Source organism: Lycorma delicatula, chromosome 13, assembly GCF_047948215.1.
Source record: "Lycorma delicatula isolate Av1 chromosome 13, ASM4794821v1, whole genome shotgun sequence".
NCBI classification, from domain to species: domain Eukaryota; kingdom Metazoa; phylum Arthropoda; class Insecta; order Hemiptera; family Fulgoridae; genus Lycorma; species Lycorma delicatula.
Window position 1 is genome coordinate 37665378 of NC_134467.1, and position 26823 is coordinate 37692200.

General features: G+C 30.5%; 1 protein-coding gene across 6 annotated transcripts in view; it reads left to right on the top strand.

Moving 5' to 3' along the window:
• The window catches only part of shep (RNA binding motif single stranded interacting protein alan shepard), a 312235-nt gene that overhangs the window by 270555 nt on the left and 14857 nt on the right, over positions 1-26823 (top strand). For 5 of the 6 annotated variants that reach the window (XM_075381468.1, XM_075381470.1, XM_075381471.1 and 2 more), the window contains one exon: positions 4054-4263. In XM_075381468.1, coding sequence (XP_075237583.1) covers positions 4054-4263 — 210 coding nt within the window. The remainder of the gene's footprint in view (positions 1-4053; positions 4264-26823) is intronic. The other variant, XM_075381472.1, reaches the window with a different exon arrangement.

The following is a 26823-nucleotide window of genomic DNA, read 5'->3' on the forward strand; positions in this document are numbered from 1 at the left end:
GTATATGTGTGTGTGTGTGTGTGTGTGTTTTAAACAATTCTTTTATGAATCACATTCCTTTTTACCAATACAGATAATTTATTAAATCAACTCAAGTATAGAATAATTGAAATAGGATTACTTAACTTATTTCATTACATAAGTAGAAGCGCTTTCGCGAACTTAATTCGCATCATCAATTGCATTACATTTACATGTATATTTCAAAAACCATCATAAACTTGCAATATACAGGGTTATCATAAAAGAATGGTGCAGTTTTGTACATAGTTTAAATTAAAACAGAATTACTTACAGTTTATGTTTTTTATTTTTCAAATTTGTCGTCTCAAACATTTTTTTTACATAATTAATAAATTTCAATATGTGCGCCCTTAGTCGCCCGACAAATGTCCAAACGATACTCAACTTCTCTCCAAACATTAGTTAACATTTTTTCATTAATGGTTGTCATTGCTTCATTAATCCTGTTTTTTAAGCGGTTTAGGTCGCAAATTTTTTGTGTATAAACAACGCTTTTGATGTATCCCCACAAGAAAAAATTGCAAGGTGTCAGGTCTGGACTTCTTGGAGGCCAAAGTACAGGTCCTTGCCGGCCTATCCATCGATCTCCAAATTCTTTGTTCAAAGCGTCCGTTACCAATGCATTGAAGTGCGGGGGAGCACCGTCTTGTTGGAAATGAAGTCGATGAATGTTTTCGAGTTCATCCGGCTGAGGAAAGCAATAATCGGTTAACATGTCAAGATACGCAACTCCATTAATTGTTTTTTCAGTGAAGAAGAAAGGCCCTATTACACGAAAAACGGATTGGAATGTTATTAAATCCGTTCTTAAAATTTAAAATATAAAATAACACAAAACTTAGAATTTAGACCCGTCATTAAAAATAAACCCTTAAACACCCCCAATTCTAGAACCATCCAGCAGCAAGGTACACTGTCCAGGTTCTGCTTTTTGAAGGGAGAAATTGTGAAACTCCCGCCAACTTTGCATTCCATTACACGATTTTTCATCACACCACACCAAACATTAACTTATTAACAAATCGCGTTGTTTCTCAATAATTGCGTGTGGGTTTTCAGAGCCCCATAGTCGTGAATTGTGTCTGTTAACACATCTATTCACATGGAATGTAGCTTCGTCTGTAAAAATTATATCATCTAAAAATGTTTTCACTTATTCTGTCCAATATTTCAACAGCGAAATCGTAACGTTTTACACCATCATCGGGTTTCAATTCCTGCAGTATCTGGATTTTATAAGCGTGTAATTTCAGTTTTTTATTTAAAACTTTGTGAACTATTGATTTTGGAATACCTAATTCGACGCTTCCCCAGGGGGATGGACTTCCCAGGACTTCTAATTGCCAGTTGTCTAATTAGTTTAACTTCATCTGGTACACTTGGTCTGTCGGTTGATTTCTGTTTCTTAACCGATCCGGTTTCTTCGAATCATTTGAACCAACGTGTTATGTTATTTTTGTGTGGTGGATCTCTTCCGAATTCACGTCGAAACGCACGTTGAACTAAAATTACGGATTTTAATTCAGCCATCAATAAAACACACTTTGCTTTGTCATCTGAGAACATAGTAACTCACTAAACTTACCGCAACAACATTACAAGAACTGACGTTGTGGTTACAACTGCTGATAAACAAACTTTTTGGTTGGAGGCTTTCGGGGATACCAATATAACATCTAGAAATTTCCCTACAATCTTCCTATGAATTACTGAAACCGCTGTACAATCTCATAACACTTATTTTATTTTATGTTAAATTTTCTTTAAAATACTTAATTTTTATTAAAATCGTTTAAATTAAATTTAAATTTTCTTTATCATACTTTTAAAAAAAACTTTTATTTACATTAAAAATTTTAAATTATAAATCAAACAAGATCTAAAATATAAAAATTGTTTAAAAGTGATAAAGGTTAATTAAAATTGGTATTACTATTAATTTAAAATTAAGTGAAAAAAATATATAATAATTTATAAGAATAAATTTAATATGATCAATCTTCAGAAAAAAGTGTGAAGACGATTATATTTTAAAGGCTGCAGTAGGTAGCACCACTCTATCTGTTTTGATAATAATGTTGAGTAATTGATCTTCTAACCTGGTTTGTAAAGTAAATTCAGTGAAACGGCTAGCATATAATTTTACTTTACTTAAATTTCTTGATTTTACTTTAGAAGTTTTTATTTTTTAATTTAATTTTACTTCATTTTTTTATATTGATATTACATTGTTCACGTGTATAAAAACTTGTACATTTTAATTTTTGTAAATTAATTGTAATATCAATTTTAATTAATTAATCTTTATAACTTTAAAACAACTTTTATATTTTACATCTTGTTTGATTTATATTTTTAATTTATATAAAAGTTTTTAAATCTGTATAACTTTTTAAAGTATGGTAGAATAAATTTAATTTAAAGGATTTTAATAAAATTTAATTAGTTTAAAGAATTTTTAACGTAAAATATAAACAAATACGTGATATGATATTGTATATTGCGAGTTTAAAATGTTTTTTGAAATATATATATATAATGCAGCTGATGATGCGAATTAAGTTCACGAAAGCACTTCTACTTATTTAATGAAGTAAGGTAAGCAATCCTATTTCAATTATTCTGTACTTGGGTTGATTTATTAAATTAATATATATAGGAAACATTATTGTAGATATTTTTTTTGAACGCCAAAAATAAAAAATTTAAAACCTAAATAAGTCTTATTAGATTTCAATATTTATTAAAACAAGCCAAATTTTGTTGTAATATATGAAGCATATCCAGAAAGTAAGTGCCGTTTTTTTAAATTAAAAAATACACATAACTTTCACAGAATAATTTTTTTACTGCGTAGAAGAGTATATCTTAAACTAGTTTTCTATGTAATTTCTCTCATTATTAAGGCATTTTTCATATTAAACATCAGGATCGTTTTTTTGTTCCTTCGCTAAAGAATGGTGCCACTATTAAAGATGTTGTGCACTGTTGTAGTGCATTTTTCATGTCTGCATTGTTCTAGTGGTAACCATCAACGTATTGCTTTAGATGGAAAAACAAGTGGTAGTCATTTAGCGCCTAACACTTTCATATCAAATAAGAAAAGACTGAGCAGAGTCTAATAATTTTGTTTTGAGAACTTCCATTAACATTTTCGGCACAAAATAGAACAGTTTGTGATTGATTAGGTTTGTGTTAAATTTTGGAGAATTCAATACATAATGAAAAAAACTATAAACCATTTATTTTCTTTAATATTTTCATCCATTTGTGTTATCAAATTGTTATTCATGATGGAAGAGTGGTCACTCCTTTGCTCATTATGCACATTACAGAGTCCCTCATTGAACAGCCACACTCACTTTCTATCCATTCCATTACTAATAGCTTTTTCACTATAAACTTGACTGATTTGCGAATGAATATCAGTTGGTTTGACAGTTCCCTTTCATTTAAAAATATGATAACTGTCCTAATTCCACAATCGGCAGGATCGTTGATCAACTTGAACATTTTAAAGAATGTTTAACTGTAAATAAACACGCCGTACTTATACTGGAGTCTATCGAATAAATAAGTGAATGTAATGTGCATACTCTGAACTGTGATCACGGTGATAGAACGAAAGGGTACTTACTTTCCAAGTACGCTTCATACATTTATGTTATTATGAAATTTATAATAAACCTTTCGTAAAAATTTGTCGCCAGACCTTTAATATATCTTTTTAATCCAGTTGTATTTTCCCGTTGGGGCTTAATTAACGACTGTACCTCATTGTACTTATTTTAGTTCAAGAATGCATTGCAAAAAATTATTAATAAATTAATTTTGTTTTTAATTGAAATAAAGCAATACATCTCAAAATTTTTTATTTATTTCATTTTTTTTTTTTTTTTTCATGTAATTATAATAATTAATAGTTGCTAACCCGAGTAATTCCGGGTAAACAGCTAATAAATAATTTTTAAATTAATGGTATTTTATAAATAATTAGTAAGCATTTTTATGTATATATAACTATAACAGATGGCTCATGTTGCATATTATGATATGATGATGGCTGGATTATTAATGCAGAATGGTGTCGCAACTCAACATATGCTGCCTGCTACTCTGGCTCAGTATGGACGTTATACCGCTGCCCAACCGATGTCCGGATATCCTATACCGACAGCACAGTGGCCTCTGCAGTACATTATGCAACCTGCTGCACCACATATGACTACACAGGTTGATGTCAGTACTAAACTTTTTATTATTTAGTTTATTTAATTTTAATCTTGTACAGTTATAGAATGGTTTAATTATTGTTTTTATTATTATTTTTTTTTAATATAAAATTTTATTTCATTTATTGTCAGTTGAATCTTGAAGTAAAGTTTATTAGTGCCCTTTAAATATTAACACTGGTACTGTAGTGGCTTCATTAAATTAGAAACCTTGTTTTTGAGCATTACTCAAATATATCCGTATTTTCTTCCAGTTTTTTGGTCAAGCCTCTAAGTTAGTGTGTAATGTAGTGTTGTATATTCAGGTGATTGCAAACTGCATGGCAATCTCTCAGGCGATGATTCTATACCCAAAAATAAGAAAAAAAGATCATATAAACATAGGTCAGAAAACGGTTTATTTGCGAGTTTTGTCTCGTGAAACATATAGCCATGTTTTCTTCTCCTATTGTGAATTTAAACCGTATTAAAATTGTTATACAAATCGAGGAGTAAATTTGGTGCTTCCTTACAGTTTTTGATTTAAAAGATTGAATGAAAGTGGTCTTGAACCTCTATCTCGTTTAGGTTATAAGAAAAATGGGGTTAAACAAACACATTTTGATGGAAAATGTACTTTTTTAGGTTTAGAATAAAATAACTTTGTTAATTTACCAATAAAGAAATAAAAATAATAGTTAACTGTAGAAAATTTAATTCTGAGAAAATTGTTGTAAATAATGTTTATTAAAATTAACGCAGATTCAGAAGTTCAACTTTAATTAGGAACACAACACAAACTGGATTGGAAAAGCGAAACAATTTTAAACAGAATAATTTTGATCAATGTTTGAACAATATAACGTAAATGAAAACAAATAGAAAACTTATCAATAACAGAACAAAAATGAATAAAACATAGATTTAAAAAAATAAAAATCATACATTTTGGTTTTTCATCCAACCTCAAAGGAAAAAGTTTGCTGGCTTTGCTTAACTGAAAATATATTTTTTTAGATTTGATTCCAGAAACTAAAAAAGTGTTTTTTCCGACAAAAATCTTACTGTTTACCCTGTTTTTCTTAAAATTTTACTGAGAGATCTGGGACTTTTTTTATTAAATTTCTAGATCAGAAACCATAAGGAAGCACCAAATTTACCTCTTGATTTGTACCCTAAGAATTTTACTACAGTTTAATTTCACAGAGGCAATAGAAAAACAGGGCTAAATGTTTTTCAAGCCAAAACTCTTTAACTAACCATTTTCTGACCTTTTTTTAAATAATCCTTTTTTTATTTTTGGCTATAGAATCATCTCCTGAGAGATTGTCATGCAATTTGGAATCACCTGTATACCAACACCAATACATACGTAATCTGTTTACATCAGGATTGTATTTATGAAATGTAGTTGAATTACCTGGCATTTCTTCTGGAACCCTTTCTTATTTATTATCCTCAAAAAAACTCTCAAAATGAAAAAAAAATGTTTTATCTAAATTTTGTTTGTATTCATTTTTATCCTCTGAAATCTGTTACCAAAATGTAATGAATCATGTAAATCACAAAAAAAGGCGCTACAGAGTTCTTGCTTAAAATTTACCGTAATATTTCTTTATAAATCTATTTACTTTAATTACGAGTTTACGTTTATGTATTCTTTAAATTTTTTTGCTAAAATGCATTCTAAGATAGTAAATTTTATATGTTTGTGTATATTTATGCATATACATATGCATAAACAATAAAATGTAAATAGGGATGGTTTTTAAAATCGATTTCAAAATCGATAACAAAACATTTTAAACATGATTTATATGTATGTATATACATTAAAATGATTAGTTGAAGGACATTCTGTGCAAATATTTAATAAAATAAATGTATAAAATAATAAAAATCAACTTTCAGAAGTCAGCATTATATTGATTATTAACCCATAATGTGGGGGTTCCAACTAAAGAAAAAAAAAAAAAAAGTTTAATTTAAAGTAAACATAGATTGAACAAATAATTTTTTTTAATATTTATTTTATTTTAAATTTTTATTTAAAAATATGAGCAGGATTATAAGATGTTCATAATATGTTCTCTGGAATGCAGAGTATGAGGTATTTTTTAATTCTTAATCTTTTCAATTAATTTTCATAAATTTGGATGTAAAAGTTGCTTAATGACAACAGTGATATATAAAAAAATATTTTATGAGCAGTGTGTTTTTTCATTCAAAACTTTTCATTTAAATTTTCTGGAAAAATTTACATTCTGTATTCAGAGAACATATCTTTAAAAAATAAAGAATGAATCGCAAAAAAATAGTCCATTTATTAAAAAATAAGTGTTTAACGTAAATATTTATTAAAAAAAATAAATATGACATATATGTTGAATTCAGAACTTCTTTTTTTTTTTAAGTGAAATTGGTTAAAAAGTGTTAAACAATTACAAAAAAGAATTATTTCTTATAGAAGAGAATCTTTCTTTGAATTTCAGAATTTTTTTTTTCTAAAGATTGTTTAAAATTCTATTTACTTCCCATTCAAAATTAAAACTATCAACAGAGTGAGAACGCAACCCTTAAATAACTTTTCATCCATTAACCATAAAAAATTAAAATTTAACAAATTTTCCTGGCAGAGTTGTAGCATCCTCAGCCTTTCATTCAGAGGTCCGAGTTTGAATATTAGTCAGTCGTGAAATTTTTCATACACTACAAATTTCATATTCCCATGTACAAGCTTTTTTTGTATGCTTGTAAGCTCCTATAGTATAAAATATCTTATAGCTTATGAACTTTATTAGGTACAAGTACAGTCTATGCCAAATTAACTATGGTATAGCTCTATATTCTGTATTAGGGAAACATTTTGACTAACTTTTTAAAAAATGTTATAATTTTTTTTTTAGAAATGACAATTTTTTATTGTTAGTTAAAACTCAATTTTTTTAAATAAATTTTAGATGTAAGAGCAGGTTATTCTGAACAAATTAGGAAAAAAAATTGTGCAGATATCTGTCATAGAAAAGAAGTTATATGAATTTATTTATGGCAAAACGCGAAGAAAATAAACTTAACTTTTCTAGAATTGCCCAGCACCATACATAACTCCCTCTTTTCTTTTTTTCTTTCTCCTTTTTTTAACTTCTCAAACTTTAGCTTTCTTCTTCTTTCTTGGTGCTTTCTATGTGCTGAAAACTCCATTCCTTTTTTCTTTGGTCATCGTCTAGCGTAACGTGTAGCCTTACCACCAGGCAATATTAAAGCTGTTTGCATCACCATGATTCTTGCCATATTATCATAATTAAATTCAGTAACAGTCCTAGTGACATAGATTCCACAAGTCCTTTAGAAACATTATGAGATTTTTTCGCACAGTCTCCATATGCAGCTGTGAAGACTCTCGTTATGATTCTAAGTAAGTCCTTTTATACACCTGGCTAATAAATTGCTATCACTAAGCCGACGATAAATAGGTGTTTAAGTACTATTAAATTTATTGGTGTATGTACATTCATAGTGTGATTACCAGGTACTTTATTTTCGGCAAATGTTCTATTATAAAAACACCAGCTTTCTTGGCCGGCAGAACATTTTGTGTGCTTTGGTTCTACATCGGTTGAGAAAAGTGATGAAGGGTTGCTAGCACAACTGCCTTCATTGATTCAACAACATCCTTATTGACATTAGCTGCTGTGGCATTTGTGTTGTAGTGAGCAATTGCAGTTTCTTTTAGGCTGCCATGTGTCTTACCACCCAAAGTTATTTACTGATTACTGCATGTTTTAACTAATTTGTGTAAGGCAGTCCCTAAACATTTAAAAACATGATACATTTATCTTATCTAAAACATCACTGCCATAAGTTTTCTTATAAACCACTAAATACTTGTAGAGTCCCCATCAGCAATCAATCTAATGTATCTAAAGTTATGTGACAAAAAACGTTGCTATAGAATTTCTGCAGCCTTCAGTTCCATTGCTCGCAATGAACCTTAATGGTTTCTATCACAATTTGTTTTATGGCCTTCATACCAGAATGCAAATTCTAGACTGTCTTTCGAAGAATATTTTCTGTCTTTACGCAGTTTTTACAGAACTTGCTCAAAACTACATAGTCTATAACTAAGCCTGAAGCTTCTTCATTACCACTCCCACATCATAATTTGATGTGTAGCCTTTTTTGTGCTATTTTGCATCAAAAGAAACATCTAAATCAATAATGCTTGACTCGGTTTTTATTGATGGTTTCACGTCTCTATAATACTTTTGAAACTTATCACTAGCTCTTTTCAAGCACTCAACACCAGTCACACTGTAACTTTCACACAATTCATTCTTACGTAAATTAAAAAGCTATTTTTGCATAGACCACTCATATTCATAGACATACAAAATTGTTCCAAAGCAGAATGGCCTTTTCATATAGATAAAAAAGCACGCACTACCCGATTGTTTACATTATAAGCCCCCAGAATTTTCAATTGTTTTTGAAGTGGAAAGAGTTTTAAAATTATTTTATACAATTTACAATCAATGCTGAACTTACAACTGAAACATAACTTTTTAATAGCCAGCACTCTAGAGAGATTCCTCTTTCCTAGTATTCGTTAGATGAAGAATCCTGACCCCTATTTAGTAAACTGTAGAGTTTAGTTAACGATTGGTTGCGTTAGACCGGTTTAGATCTGATAAAATCTTTCTCTCCTAGAAAATCATTTTTATTTTATTACCCTCTAATTTATTAGGTTGTAATTTTACCAGTGGAAATTAAAAGGTCTGATTATACCTTAAACCAGCCATTTTCGAATCCACTGGAAAATCGTCTTATCGATCAATAAAATATAACAATTTCAGAAGTTCAAGCATCTTCAGCTTAGACCTAAATTCACTTAAGGAAAAGTTAATAAGGATTAGAAAGATGGACGGATAATGAAAAGGACCTAAAGAAATTATTGTAACCTAAGAGAAATAAAATCACAAAGTTATTAGCTTAAAATATTTTCTAGGTGTGGATATTTATCTGCCAAATATTTTTTTGGACGAAGCACTTGTAAAATTTATTTTTTTCTCCAGAAATTAACTGGTTCATATTTCCCACCCACACCTGAATTTCTTGGGTTATAGAAGATTCCAGCTGAAATGCTGAAGTTCTTAATCATAAAATCCAACAGAAGGGATCCCCCATTAGAGAGGTATATCACCAAATGTTAACACGAGTCAGATTCGCTCTGTCAAAGTCATTCACTCTGAGCTATTTCAGACTCCATTACATTTATAGTTAGAAGATTAATTAACTACTAGAAGAGATTAAATAAAATTAGGGAGTCATTGATGAGTGCTTTAAAAAAAAAATCAGTGTATTGTTAACAATTATGAAATAGAAAAACGATATTTCTTTATATCTATCATTATCATAACACTACATCTTGTAACTTTTAAAGTTACAGTCTAAATAATGAAATTTATTTCACTGTTGATTTTTTATGAATTAATGTTTCTTTTATTAAATCAAGAAAATTGAAATAATAAACTGTAATCATAACTGTATCATTAATAAAATACAAGGTGTGTTTTTAAAGTTTAGTTATGAATTTGCTACCTATATACACAATTTAAACAAATTGCGCTTACATAGCTGATTTAGTTGAATCAATAATCAGCTATTAGCAGCAATAGTTTAGTAATTTTGTTATTAGTTGTTTACATTCATCCATTTTTAAAGAGTGCTACAATTTCTGATCTCACCTACTCTGAAATATGAGAAGTCATATGATTTTTGATGACATAAAACAATTTTGCCGCTAAAATTCACAGACAAAATTTGTCATATATGGGCTGAATGTTATGAGTGACGCTGAAATAAAACATTGGCACATAGCTCACTTTGAAAAAGGCTGACGACTGTTCATCATGAACTTCTTTTCTTTCTTTTCCTGTTTAGCCTCCAGTAACTACCGTTGAGATAATACTTCAGAGGATGAATGAGGATGATACGTATGAGTGTAAATGAAGTGTAGTCTTGTACATTCTCAGTTCGGTCATTCCTGAGATGTGTGGTTAATTGAAACCCAACCACCAAAGAACACCGGTATCCACGATCGAAGTATTCAAATCCATGTAAAAATAACTGGACTTGAACGCTGGAACTCTCGACTTCCAAATCAGTTGATTTGGGAAGACACGTTCACCACTAGACCAACCCAATGGGTCTGTTCATCATGAACTACAATTTGTAATCTCACCTACTGTGAAGTAAGAGAAGTCATCCGATTTTTGATGACATAAAGCAATTCTACCACTAAAATTCACAGACAAAATTTATCATATACGGGCTGAATATTATGAGCGATGCTGAAATAAGACCCATAGCTCATTTTGAAAAGGGCTGATGATTGTTCATTATGAAGAGCACAACAGACAGCCTTAAGTGTTAAGAAGTGATTTGAAAAAGACTGACAAAAATTTTAAACACTGGCACTTTCATGAATCACAATTGTGTTTGATTTTTGTCTTTGTTGGTTATAGAAAGATTAGATGCGAAAGATGTTAACAAACACACAAAAAAGTTCTTGCTACAACGTGTGAATTTTTGTGGCATTTCAAAAATGAAGATGGAAAATTGTTTTGGTCTTATTGTTACCAGAGATGAAACCTGGATTTCTTATTCAAATATATCAAGACAAAACAGCAATCAGTACAGTTGCGACATTCATCATCTCCTAGACCGAAGAAGTTCAAACAAGAACATTCAGTAAAGGAGCTTATGACTATTGTTTTTTGGGATAAAAAGCATGTCTTACTTGTTAAATTTAGTGAACAAAGAACTGCTGTGAATGCTAATACATTCTGCAGAATACTAATAGTCTAAAAAGCAAATGACATGAGATGTTAGGGAACTTGTTTTAGCAATGACAGTGTCCCTGACCACACATAGTAAAATTAGACAGTGAGGCAATTGGAAAAATTTCATTATAAACTATTTAGTCATCCACCAATAGATCTGACTTAGCTCCCATCACCTTAAACATTGGCTTGCATCACAGAGGTTTGTCAATTATGACTAATTGAAAAATGGCATTGTTGCATGGTTAAGTCAGTGATGGAAAAATTTCTTGAAGAGGGATTGAAGAAATTAGTGAAACACTATGAAAAATATGTTGAAGTTATGTCGAAAAATAATAGGTAAATCTAGTTTTTATGTCAAAATGGAATTTAGTAGTTCAAAGTTAAGATTTTTTTTTTGCATAAAAGCTTTTCAGCTTTCTTTTTTAATTAAATCACCATATTTATATTTTAACATCAAATACTTGTAAAAATATTATTATATCACAACTATTATATATAATTTAAATGCAGTTTTTGCATATCACACCAGAATAAATTGATCGTATGCCGCTGTTTATCCTTACATGATTGGAAGCTAATACATAGTAATTATCTGTGAGATATATTGGAATATCACCAGAAAAGATAAGAAAGTTATATGTTTATCTAGTCTACCCCTAAGAATAATTTCTTCGTGGTAAAATCCGTGCATTTATAATTTCTGTGACATTACACTATATCTTCAATATATGACAGCTTACTGTCAATAACAACCAACCGTTCTCCAACTTTTCCCAATTCTTGTAAAATTAAATAGAATTACATGCTCCATGAAGATTAACTGTGTTAAAGCTTTCTTAGCAGCTGCAGAATTCCGATATACCCAATAATCCAATAGAAACTGATACATCTATATCTATTATTAAGTCCAGGGATACTGGAAGTGCACTTATCATTACATATCAGAAGTTTGGTATTATTCATCCACAACATGATGTAAGGCCCTCTTCTTCTTCTTCTTTTTCCTGTTTAGCCTCCGTTAACTACCGTTTAGATAATACTTCAGAGGATGAATGAGGAAGATATGTATGAGTGTAAATGAAGTGTAGTCTTGTACATTATCAGTTCGACCATTCCTGAGATGTGTGGTTAATTGAAACCCAACCACCAAAGAACACCGGTATCCACAATCTAGTATTCAAATCCGTGTAAAAATAACTGGCTTTACTAGGACTTGAACGCTGGAACCCCCCTCGGCTTCCAAATCAGCTGATTTGGGAAGACGCGTTCACCACTAGACCAACCCAGTGGATTGATGTAAGGCCCTCTGAACATTATTCAACACGACAGTAAATATTTTTTATTCTAATATATCCTTTTTAATTTCTCCTCTCCCTTCTTTTTGTCCATATCTGAGATTTTGATTCCCAGGTATCTTTATTAATTGTTACACCATTAGATCGACCCAAGAAGTGATACTGGTAAGAGATGTCTATAATTTTAATGTAAATTCATCGAACACCCGTTTGGGATATTAATACAATTAGTTTACTCAAACCTTGAATTTGTCAGAAGTAGAAAGCATCACCCTAAACTGTAAGTAAAAGAATTTACAGTAAACCTTTTTTTTCATAGGTAGCTCAAATTCAGTTGCATCCAAGTCTCCTATCACCACTACAGTATTTTATATAGGCACAGGCATAAATTTAAATCCCATCAAAACACAAAATCATTACTACTTGTTTGTTTCATTATTCTTGGTTAACGTCAATACCTTCCTATATTCATTTCCTTTACTAGAGTCAGATTTCCAATCTATAGGGCTTGATAAAAATATTTACTATAGATTTTATCTTTCTCTGTAGAAAATAATTTTTAAACCATTCTGTTACTGTTATTTAATTATAATTTAATTGTATACTTTATTTTTATATTCTGTTCTAATCAAAATTTCTATATTTTCACCACTGTAATGTAATTATTTAGTAAATGTTATTTTATACAGATTCTATTTATAATAATTTTTTTTATTGGGAAACGTTTTTTTAATTTATTATAAATAAAAGTATTTTTTTAATGTTCTTTTTTTATTAAAATTAATTTTACTTTAACTTTTTTTTACAGAAAATATAATCGGCAATCTTTTATTTACTTATTTATTTTTTTGTAATAATCTGACATTTAAAGATCAACTGGTCATTCAAAACTAATTGAATGCATCATTATTTGATGACAATTTTTTTTAACCTATCCATTTCTTTTATTCTCAAATTAATTGCAGATGGTATTTTTAGTAATTATTACTCAAAATTTCTGTCCTCTATTTTTTTTTTGCATTTTAAGGTTTCATGACAAAAAAAAATTATGTGCACAGAAAGTGATTATTAAAGTATGAAAACGGCTTCTGTTTTCAAGACTAAGGAATAATATGAGGTAAAAACAAGTGTAGTCTACATATTTAGAAAATAAACTACTTTATGATCTGTTTGAAATATTTATCCATCATCGTGGATCCATCATATTGAATTAAACTTTTTTTTTTTAAATAGGAAGTTGGACGTGTGAGATATAATGTAATATTTTACAATAAAAATGATAGTAAATCTGTTTCTTGATAAATATTTTAATTTTCTAATTATAAAAAACAAATTTGCAAGAACAGTAAAATCGTCGTAGTAATAAAACTATTTGAAACATCCAGTAATAATTTTTTTTTACCTTCAGAATTACATCCAATTAAAAACTAAACAGATAATGGTTAATGGTCCAAACACTAATCATAATGCATAATAACTTATCATTTGCAACCCTACTAAAAACAAAAGGCTGGGTTAATTGATATTGTCTAGTGGTGAACGCATCTTCCCAAATTAGCTGATTTGGAAGTTGATAGTTCCTGTGTTCAAGTCCTAATAAAGTTGGTTATTTTTACACGGAAGTTGAATATTAGATCGTGGATACCGGTCGGGTTTCAATTAACCACACGTCTCAGGAATGGTCGAACTGAGACTGTTCAAGACTACATTTCATTTATACTCATACATATCATCCTCTGAAGTATTATCTGAAAGGTAATTACCAGAGGCTAAACAGGAAAAAGAAAGGGTTTATTGATATTTACTTTTAATATTACAATATTTAACTTTAAAGTGTACTTAAATTTCTTTCCATCATAAATTGTTTACTTAATACAATAAATTTTGATGCATTTAAACAATTTAAAAAAAAAAAAATGATTTTGCCAAATATCCAGGAAAATTTTGAATTAGATAATTTATGGTTTCAGAAGATGGGGTGCCATCTCACTTTTATTTACAATTACAGCAAATTTTAATTAAAATATTCTCCAGGTTTCTTTCCTCTAGATTATTATCGTCAGGGTTACTTAAAACATAATGTATACAAAAAAAAAAGGATAAACACTGACGACTTGAAAAGGGAATAATTGATGAATCTGTACGTGCACCGCCAAGTTATTAATGTATATTACTTAAGGTTAGCGCACTGTGATCCTATACAAGGGAAGCATTTTGAACATTTCTTGTAAAATGGTATGTGTCTTTACAAAATTTATTGTATTAAGTAATTCAGGGGCGAAAACATTAACTAGATTTTAAAATATTGTGATGTTTAAAGTAAATAACATCAGTTGACCTTTATTTTTTAGTAGCATTACAAATTATTAGTATTATTTTTTATTCTGACGTTATTATTGTTTGGACCATTAATTCTAACATTAACTGTTTAAAGTTAAAAATCGGATGTAATTCTGAAAGTAATACAAAATGAAAAAGTTATTACGGGCATTTCATCTTGTTTTGTTACTACCATGATTTTACCATTTTCGCAAATTTGATTGTTTATAACTCAAACACGAAGACATTTATTGAGAAATGATCATTGGCGTTGTTTTTCTCTTAAAATCTTACATTAAAATCATTTATCACATGTCTACCTTCCTATTTAAAAAAAAAAGGAAAGGTAGATTAATTATGAGGGGCAAAAATTTCAAACGTATCATAAAATATTTATTTTGTAACTGTAGATCTGCACTTGTTTCTACCTCCTAGTTTCCTTCAGCTTTGAAATATGAAGCTGTTTCCATACTTTAATATCACTTTGTATATATATATATATTGGAAAGCTCAGTTACCTCAAAATTACAAAAAATAAATTCTGATTGAATGATTAATAGTTTATATCTGACAATCGGGATATTATATACTGAATAGGATTAATTTTACTTCTAAATAATTGAATTAGAGATTTAAAAATGCTTTTTAAGATAAAAGTCTATTATTTTTTTTAATAAACCTACCCGCCAACCTAGAATTCTATTAGATTTTATTATCATTTAATTATATGCATGAGAAGTTTATGAATATATGTTTTAAGCATGTCGGAAAAAGCTATCTTTGCTGTATTTTTAAATTAGTTTTTTTTATAAACATTATTAGCATCTATTAGATAAATTTTCAATTCAAAAAAGTATTTATTAAATAAATCATTTTAAAAAACAAGTTCAATTTATGTGTAGAACTAAAAATTAGCAATTTCATAGACATATTCAATATGGTTTTAAAAAATACTCATAAATTTTGTTTTAATAGAATTTTAAAAATCTTTTTTTTTCTACATTTGTTTAAAAAAATTCATTCAGAATTTTATTGGTGCACATTCTTCAATTTTAGTACTATCTCCACTCCCTTACCTTAAAAGTAGAAAGAAATATTTAAAAATGTTGTTCTACTCTTTCTTGAATAACATTGAATGTATTCTATTTTATTCCAAGAGTAGTTTAGGCTATCTAATATGAGTATGCAGTTATTAGATTAATAAATGTATGATTTAACAAAGGCCAATACTTATTTCATATTTCTAATTTTATAAAGGTTTTTTTTTTATCCCCGTAAAACCATATCATAAAATAAAATAGTTTGAATTTATTCTCAGAAGATATTGAAAAGCTTTTTGATTAATAGCCCTTCAGTTCTTGTACTGAGAATTATATACAATGCGCTACCCAAAAGTTAAAGATATTAACCTATAAAAACTAAATAAATTATTTGAAAAATTATTGACCTCTCTTCACTAATCCTTCATAATAGTCTCCCTCTTCATGTATAACATCTTGCACCATTTTTTTCCACGATTAGAAACATTTAGAAGTCATTTCTTATAAAAATGTTCATTACTTCCTGTATCATTCAACCTGGATCTCTTTAATAATCATAAAATGCCCATCCCTTAAGCTTTGTTATTTGTTATGGTCCTGGAGATAAGGTTTAAGTTTCAGAAAGTTCCTTCAGTTCAGTGTGAACTTGAGGTGCTGAGCAGCCTTGGAACAAATTTTGTGGCATTGGTGCTGTATGTTTAACTTCTGTGACAGAATTCATTAATAAACACCATATGATAGATCTATACTCTTATAAATGTTGTGAGTAACTCATGCACTATTAATCGCAAACCCTTTTACAACTACGAGAGTTATTTTTTTCAAGGTCCGATTGGTCACAAAATAAAAACCTGTGCAAAAATCAGGTGAACCTTTGCGCATATATGTTGCGCAGCGTCTCTAGTATGGCCTTCAATCACACCGCGTCACTTCGTTTAGTTGTGAACACACAGCTAGCACGTAAACATGTCTACAACAATAGCATCTTCCGCCAAGTGTGAAGTGCGTGCGGTAATTCTATTTCTTCAGGCTGAGGGGTGTAATGCGGCTGAAATTCATAGCCGAATAAGTAATGTGTATGGTGAAACTTCAATGAGTGACAACAAAGTGCGACAATGGTGCAGGAACTTTAAAGCAGGACGTACAGATGTTTATGATGCAGGCAGTCAGGGAAGGAAGCGAGTGTCAACCGCTGATCTCGTTGAGCGAGTGAATGAGGTGATTCGAGAAAATCGTCAGTTCACAATTTCTGTATTGAGTGATTGGTTTCCTGAAATTTCAAGGTCAGCTCTACACCATTGTGAATGAGAGACTTCAGTACCACAAACTGTATGCGAGATGGGTTCCCAAGATGCTGTCCGACCATCAAAAAAGAATGAGAATGGATGCCTCCCTAACGTTTCTCCAGCGTTACCGCTATGAAGGAGAAGATTTGTGAACAAAATTGTCACAGGGGACGAGACATGGGTCCATTTTGAAACTGAAGAAACAAAAGAACAATCCAAACAGCGGATGCATTCTCATTCTCCAAGTAACCTAAAGAAGTTCAAGAGAACCTTCTCCAACAGAAAGTGTACGGCTACTGTGTTCTGGGACCAGAATGGAGTTCTCTTGGTGGAATTCATGGATCGCGGCACGACCATCACTGCAGCCTCATACTGCATGACTCTTCAACATCTACGAAGGGCAATTCAGAATAAGCGGAGAGGAATGTTGTCATCAGGCATTGTCTTTCTCCATGACAATGCTCGGCTGCACACTACAACTGTAACAAAGAGGCTCCTGCAGCATTTTCATTGGGAAGTGTTTGATCACCCACTATACAGCCCGGACTTGGCTTTTGGCTCCATCCGATTATCACCTCTTTGCTCACATGAAACGCCGACTAGGAGGACAACATTTTGGCACAGACATCGAGCTGCAGACCATTGTAGAAACATGGCTGAAAACACAGGTGGCTCCGTTCTATGACAAGGGTATTGGTAAGTTGGTGCCACACTACGACAAATGTCTAAATCGGAGTGGCGACTATGTAGAGAAATAATGTAACTTTGTAAGTACTTGTTACAAATAAAAAATTTTTTATTTTCACTGTGGTTTTAATTTCGTGACTGATCGGGCCTTGAAAAAAAACCCTCGTACTAGTGTAACAAAATTGTCACCAAGCATTTGTATTCAAAAAAATTTAATAAGGTTTGTAACAGATATACATTTCTCTTGTAATTTTCATATAAAAATGTATTATGTAGTTTATGATTTGATAAAATGATATAGAAGTATTTGCTATTACAAATAAATATTTTTAGGCAAAGCAGATTAACCAAAATTTTTGATTTTTTTTTTATGAAATATTATTTTTCCAATTACCACTTAAATTTTCCCTATGAATTATTTTAAAATTTTGTTTATAAAAGTGTAAAGAGAACTTTCAAATTAATTATTGGATGACATTAAACTAAAATTCTGGTTAATAGTTGCCAAGTTATATAAAAATATTAATTTATAAATAGTACAGGGTTAAATCTTTTTTTATATATATATATATTGCACTATGACCATTTTTGAATTGTGAATGGTTTTGTCATAAACTAATAATTATTTACTATAACTCAAAATTTTTGTTTTTACTCTGAAAATATATCTTAAAGTTAATTTTCAACATAGTCCTTATTGATATGTAAAACATTTTTTGAGGTCAGGTGATGTGCTTGAAATCTCATCATCGAAGAACTCCTGTTATTTTGAATCGGTTAGTGTCTGTTTTGTAGACATCACCACTAGTTTGCATGCATTTTCTCCTCGAAAATACCTTTAATTTCAGGAGAAGATGAAGCTACAATGTCACCAAATCCAGACTGTAAAAAGATTCATTCCATCAAACCTTTTACAAAAATTCTGTATTGCATACCACAACTTTTCTAAGACTTTACAGTATTTTTTTCTTTTACATCACTGTTTTCTCCTTAATGAGAAAAAAGTTTTTCTTTTTCCATAAAATTATTGTCGTGACTTTCATGGTTGAATGTAATTGTTTTTAACTTCTTGGGATTGATTCGAGAATATGAGATTGTTTTTCAGTTCAAGAGACTTTCGTTTATATATAGGTGTATAATGACACCTATATTTTCTCATCTCTGATCACTGTGCATTTAAGAATTCATTCCCCTTTATATGGTAATGATTAAGAAGTGCCTGAGAAGGAGTTGTTTATTTTCTAATGCCGGTATTCTTACTCTCACAAATCTTATAGTGAAGATTTTCATTGATAATTTTTTTTAAACAACAGGATCAGAAACATTAGGAAAAGCTGCTTTTTTAATTAATAATATTTATAAAAAAAACAATACCAAAATAACTATCTTACAACCAATAACATAATAAAACACAAATGAGTGAAAAAAAAATAAATAAATAAAGTATTTATACACTAATAATATAATTTAAAGCATTATTAAAACTTACAATAAAGAAATATTAAAACCAGCACACAATCCTAACAGCCACATAAAGAAATATTTTTAAAAAAATAATATTAAAAAAATAAACTATCTGCATGGAATTTATAAAATTAAATATAATGATTGTGATGGTATTTATATAGGAAAAACAAATAGAGCCTTTAAAACTAGATTTCTTGAACATTATAGAAATAATAAATTAGGTGTAATAATTACAGTAGATCATCTGATAAACAATAGACATTCTAATTCTGATATTTAACAAATTTAGAAATATTAGAAATTATAAAGATAACATATAACTAAATATATAAGAAAAATATTACATATGTATATAAATACAAACAAAATTTCAATTTGATGAACCAACAGACAGGAGACAATATTATAAAAACTGCAACGGATAGCACCACTCATATAATAAACTAATATTCAATTTCCATTATTTTTATTATGCAATTTAATTAAATATTTCAATCATGACTGAGGACGTGGGATTCTGCAAAAGTACTTTCATGATGTAATTAAGGTAAGATATGTCTTATCTCAGTTTTCTGTACTAGGTGGTTTGTTATTATCTTTTATGACCACATAGGATTACTTTAGTCAGTCTATTATCGAAGTCTCTTCGATGCGACTGTTTGGGCCTTGTTGTCCTCCCAGTATTTTTCATATGTTCCAATCTTTTGTGCCCTTTCTAGTGTTGAAAATGTTCTTGTTGAGTGTGAAGCGAGTGTTTTTGTTCTTTATTTTCTTGTGTAATTTTATCTGGTGTAAGGCCGATTTCTTGCAGGTCCTCTCTTATTTCTTTGATCCATCTACATCCCGTCTTGTTTTTTTTCAAGTCGAGGTTGTACTGTAATTGTATTAGCTGTTTCAGAAATCTTGCATCCCTGCATGTCCAAAGAATCTTGTCTCCTCTTACGCGTGGTACCAGTGCTGGGTTCTATGTCAGGCACAATCCACCACTGCCTGTCTTTGGTACTTTTTATTGAAGCAATTCTTCTTTCAATTTTGTGGAGTATGTCTGTCTTTGATTGTTGTTCATTAAGGTGGAAGAGTGTTTTTTATTATACATCATCTTATTATGTTAGTGGAAGGTAGTTTTTATTAATAGAATTTAAAATATATGAAACGGTTTACAATTTTTCAGTGATGGCAGATAGCCATCATCCAGATCCTTATACATATTTATTCTTCCTTCATTATGCCTCATTCATCATTCCCTCTCCATAAGCTTTTGTTCATAAATTGAAACTGGCCAAATTTTTTTTGTATTTAAAATTTGAATCTCTGATCACACCTCACAATTAATTAGCAAAATTGGTAAGCTTGGTTAATAATTAAATACTAATAAAAAAAACCATCTGATGCACCCGAGAGCTTGGAGAAGCTAAACTGGCAGCACAGACAAATTAAAACATGTTCCTGATTAGATGGCATTCCAAAACATCAATTTAATTATATAAAAGCTTGCTTTAAAAATTACTCTTGTGCATTATAAGTATTGAAAAATTTAGTTAAATTATGGGTATTCTTCGCTGGTTGGATTTAAATTAACCACACATGTCAGGAATTTAAAGTCTTGTACAGTCTCAGTCGACCTGAGACTGTATAAGACTACACTTCATTTACATTCATATATTTCATTCTCCGAAACCACCGTCATTCTTCCTCCGAAGGCTGAACAGAAAAAAATACACATTTATATTTTTACATCTTATTAATACAGTATTATTTTTAGAGAATAAAAAACCAAATGTATAAACAGAAATTTAGTCCATCCTTTAGGTATGTGATTTTTTTTATTGAAAAAAATTACTTTCCCAGCGAATATGGCAAGAATCAAAGGAAAAGTATGGTGATGAAGTCAAAAATAGGGTATCAGGTTTTTTTTTTGTAAATCTTTACGTTTTTAGAGCCCAATTAGTTCATCTAAACCAAAAAAGAAACATATATACGTGTGTATCGCACTGCTCTTTACTTTATATATCATGATTGACTGAACCAATTTTCTTCAAATTTGGCTCAAATATTTCTATATATGAGGCATTGATCATATTACTTTTTTTTTTCAAAATTCATTCATTGGGTTGGGAATTTCACAAAAAAAAACAATTTTGATTTTCTTCAGAGGTACTTTAAAAATAACGTGACTGGAAAATTTGTTACCTAAATGCAAATATAAATAATCTAGCAAATTTTTTTTTTTCAAAATACCAAACCCCCCTCTTAAAATTGAAATACTTACATTCTTCATTCATGTGTAGAGCTTTAAAGAAATTTCAACAATTTTTTTAAAATTATTTGCCTTGAATCTAAATATCCATCCTAGGTCATTTACCGTAGACCCAAGCTTAAAACATTTTTTTTTTTAAATTTCCTCTTTCTTATTTTATCCTTTATTGAAAGGTGTATTAGATGTAAAGAAAACTTTACTTGACCGAAGTCATGTGGTGGTAAAAAACTTTACCTGTTTTTTATTTTGAATATGAGAATTTTTTTTAATTCTTTTCTATTATGTTTTTTTAAAAATAATTATGATAGGGATGGTATACTGAAATGAAACGACTAGCACTAGATAGGGAATCTTGGAGAGCTGCATCAAACCAGTCAAATGACTGAAGACAAAAAAAAAATTATGATAGAGAAATTTATATATAACAGTAGAGATATAAGAGCCAAAAATATCATGTCTGATAATTTAAATTTGTCTAATATTCTAGAAGTCTCCAGGCATTTAGTAGCTTTTTTGATTCAGTGTTAATAGTTGCCATCTTTTGAATATTTAATGAATTTTTCTGTATTTTTTTACCTCCATGGATTGCTAAACCATAATGATTTGTTAATTAGAACCCAACAGTAGAGTGATGGACTAGTATTGAGAAGTCAATAATTGTAAAATATTACTACTAATTTTTTTTGGTCAGGCCTCAAATTACTATCAATCTCCCACACAGACAAGCTAACCATCTTCACCACTTTATAAAGATTCTTTATTTTATTTGGTTCAAGAAAAATATATATATACCATATTTATTCGAAAGTAAGACCCCCCCTCAATTGTAAGACTCCTTTGCAGGCAGATTTTAGAAGAAGAAAAATTTGCGAATGTTAGATCCACCAGTTTCACAGGCTGTAATTCCTAGAAAAGCAGTTCTTCAGAAATTTCTTTGTTACTATACATACAGTTAATTAGTTTGGCCAAGAACAAATTTTACCCTTTCAGGTGTTTGCGAAACAATGCTATGGTATTTGATCGAGTGGGGAGGGGGTGAGATGTTCCTTTACACAGTAGCAGCTTCAATCGTGCTACCTGCTTTCTTTTTACTAGTTCAACAAGACCTTTGGTTAGAACAGCAGCAACTTCATTGAATTTCTCTTGTATTTTGTCTGTGATACCGGTTTGAATTCACAGAAAAGTTTCACTATAGGGTTTAAGTTAGACGTTTTGGAATTCGATGAAAAAAATTACAATCAACTGGTTGAGAGTATTCGGTATAACCAAACATGATACATTACTGGAAAAATCAGAGAAATAAACTTAAAGCCACGAAAAAAGGAACTCAATCTTTTCATGGCCCTAAAAAAGGATGCCATCCTGCAGTAGATGATACAGTGTTTGAGTGGGTGGAAGAGAAGAGAGAGTGTGTTGTGTAGTGACCTTGAAATGATATAAATGAATGGGTGAATGGTAGCAAAACACCATGTAAATGCAAATGACTTATGGGTGGTGCGATTAATGATAAGAGAGGGATTCACTTTAAGGCAGACAACGTTTTTGTGCCAACCAACAAAATATACCAGTTCTATTTTGTACCAGCTGAATAATAAAGTTTTGGAGTTTCAGCGATATATACTACATGAAAAAGGAAAAAATCAGTACCTCATATCTCAGTTTGGAAATGTCAATGAAACACCTGCCTTTTTGAAATGCCGCGGAAAACAACTGGAGTAGAAAAAAATGAAATGTACAGTTATGTTAACCATTTGTGCAGATGGAACAAAAATTGCCTTCTTATTTCATTTTTAAAAGAAAAACTCTGCCGAAGGGAAAACTACGAAGAGGTTTACACGTTTGTGTACAAGTAAAGGGGTGGATGGATGTGAAACTAACGTGTGACTGGCTAGAAGTCGTTTGAAATCGCTGCCCTGCTGGAGCAAAAATCAAAATCAATGAAATACACACAGATGCTGCAGTTATTACAGAAGGCCTCACTTCTGTGCTGCAACCCTTGGACGTGAGCATCAATAAGCCATTCAGTAACCACATTAAGAAGTTTTGCACTAAATGGATGGCAGATGGCGATAACACGTTCACGAAGAGTGGGACAAATGCAGAAACCTTCAATAGAGCTTCTTTGTAAGTGGATTATCCAAGCCTAGCAGGAAATTACTCTGAAAATGATAATCAAAAGTTTCAAGAAGACTGGAATCTCCTGCACGGAAGATGTGAAGATGTGGAACATCAGAATCCTCATACTTCATGTATGAGGATTCTGATGACACAGCTGAAGGAGAGACTGGCATCAATGATGGTGAAAATGAGGATGGTGATGAAAGCAGTAGTGTTTCCAAGTAAACAGCTGTATTCCAGGTAATTAAAACATAATACCGCACGTTTTGGATTGTTGTTAAAATAAAGGCAAATGATTCAAACAATAAATTCGTATGTCGTTCATTTCTGTTTTTAGACATTACTTGTGAACCTGAACAAAGCCACGTCCCTGATGTCAAATAGAATGCATCCTTAAATAACAAGGCATTTTTGTCTGTATAACTTATAGTAGTTAATGTTTAATAAAACATACTAAATTCATAGTTCTGTAATACAGTTATTTTTATTTTCATTTTCTGAAATACCCATTTATAAGACCCGCCTTGAATATAAGTCCCCCCCCCCCAAAAATTTGGGATGTAATTGCATTAAAAAAGTAGGTCTTATTTTCAAGTAAATATGGTATATGTATTCAATACTAAAAAAAAAAACTATTGTATAGGATGAGATGTTTCATAAAACAATTTCAATATCACAGTGGATGTGTTTCCCATTTATAAGCATTGGCCATGCTTTTCAAGGACTTTTTTCTTCAAAATTTCAGTCGGTTTACACTACTACACAACTCTCCAATATGCTAAAGTCCATCAAACCTTTCATTTTGCTTTAATAATCACACGTACATCAATTTTAGGACATTCATATAATAGATCAATTTCTTTACATCGCATAAAGGATTTTTTTTCTTACTATTGTCTTAACTACAATGGATTTTTTCTTCAGTTTTATTAATTTTTCTACAGTGCGTTCGGTAAGTTACTGTACAAGATGCTTTAGAATGTGGTGATTCTGCTCTTTCTGAGTTAGGTTGATTGCCCTATGGGTTCATTAAGTATTACTCAGTAATATACCATGATGTCAGTTATTGATTTGTGACTGAATGTGCTTTGTTTCGTTTATCGGAATCAATAGTTGCAAGAAATATAATGTTTTTTCGGTAGAGGAATAATTTTTCTAGTTGAACACATCTTTCATGAAGGTGAGGGGTATATTGATTTAGTGAAGCACAAGTTTTCTGAAAAGTTTCCAAATACTCCTTTTCCTCACCAGAATACAGTTTGATCTCTTATCAAAAAATTTTGGATAATAGGCTCTGTTGAAGACACTGATTGAAGTAGAAGACCACCTAAACAAAACGAACAGAAACTGCTTGATATTTTGGATGCTATGGATGAAAGTCCATCAAAATCAATGCATAAATTATTGGACTTGCTACGACACATAAAGCTGTAAGAAAAGAAGTGAAACTTTTTCCCTACAAAGTAATGTGTGTTCAAGAACTGAAACCTAAAGAACATGCCAAAAGACTAAATTATAGTCAATGTTTTAAACATTTTATTCACCAAAATTCCATACATATCCTCAACAGTACATTATTTACAGATGAAGCGTGGTTTCATCTGGGAGGATACGTTAATTCACGAAAAATACAACTTCGATCGACAACTAACCTCCATGAATTACACGCACAATCTTCACACAAAGTAAAAATTGGAGTGTGGGTCGGTGTAAGTAGAATACGCATTGTGGTCCAATCTTTTTTGAAAATACAGTTAATAATAATCGTTGTACTGTTTTAACAAATTTCATTAGTCAGTTAACAGAAGTGGAAATCAATCACGGTTGGTTTCAGTTAGATGGCACCACAGCACACAGCTAAGAGAGTTCAATGACGTTTTTTACAAATTGTCTTTGGTAAAAAAATCATTTCGAGGTATTTGTGGCTTGTACAATCGTCTGGTCTGACTCCCCCAGATTACTTTCTGTGGGGGTCAACGAAACAAGCATTGTATTACAATAGATCATGCGTTATTTATGAACTAAAAACTGCGATAATGGCATACATACAATATATTCCAGTATAATCAACTGGTTAAAATGTTTGAAAACAAATTGAAATGTGTGCAGTGTTGTATATAGATTTGATATTGGAGGTCATTTTCAATCGTTCTTATAAACTATTCCAGTTATTATAATGTCCATTTCTATAAAATAATGAATTAAAAATACAAAGTAATAATTAAGAAAGTTTTGTTAATACACTCTTTTTTTGCTTGATATCACCACAAGCTTGAAGCTTGTGTGTGGGATATGGAATTTTGTAGTATATGACAAATACCACGCTCAACCGGAATTTGAATTCAGGACCTCCAAATGAAAGGCCGAGATGCTACCACTCGTCCCATGGAGGCCGGCTCTTCTATAATTCCAGTGTACAGTAACTTTCCGAGGTATTTTATGAGGTATTCAAATTATCCAAGTATTTGATCAGTTGGTGATAATCCATATTTTTATTTTCTTTATAATTTAAAATTAAAAGAGAAATAAAAGGCTTGGTTTTATCATCCACTATGCATTTTAACCACTATTAAGAAAATAAAATACTTGTACACTTTGGTGGATTACGAGATTTGCTACCCAAATAAACTCCAGTTGCGAAATAACTGACCTGATGGTCGCTAAAAAGTGTCAGCCTGATGATACAGGTAGAACCGATCAGATGATCTAACATCATGACACTTCTCCAAGGAAGAAGGAATAACTTATTGGAAACAGGATCCCTCCCACTGAGGGTAGTTTACCATTGTCCTAATTTTTCTTAATAATTTTTCATTATATACATCGTGAAGTTTTTATGCAAATGTATTTCCTTGTGGTGTTGATTTCCATGCAGGTGTTGTCTGTGGAGTAGCATGCCTACAATTACCAATCTTATCTATTAACTAGCAGACCCGGCAATGCTTCGCTATTGCTAGATCCGAGTATATATATATATAGATAGATTAAATAAACATAATTGAGAGTTTGTAAAAGATTAAAAAACCGAACATTATGGAACTTCACAAAATTTAACCTTTCACTTTAATCCCCTTTTCTCTATTTTCCTTTTCCTTTTTACCCTACTTCCCTTTTTACTTTCTCCCTTTTCTCATTTTTCCAGTTTTCCTTTTTTCTCTTTTACCCTGTGCGTAAATTGGTCCAGTAGTTTTTTTAGTCTATAGCAGATTATATAAATCATGAACATTGCATTTATATACGTAGAAGAAGAAAGTTTATTTGTATATTTGTCTGT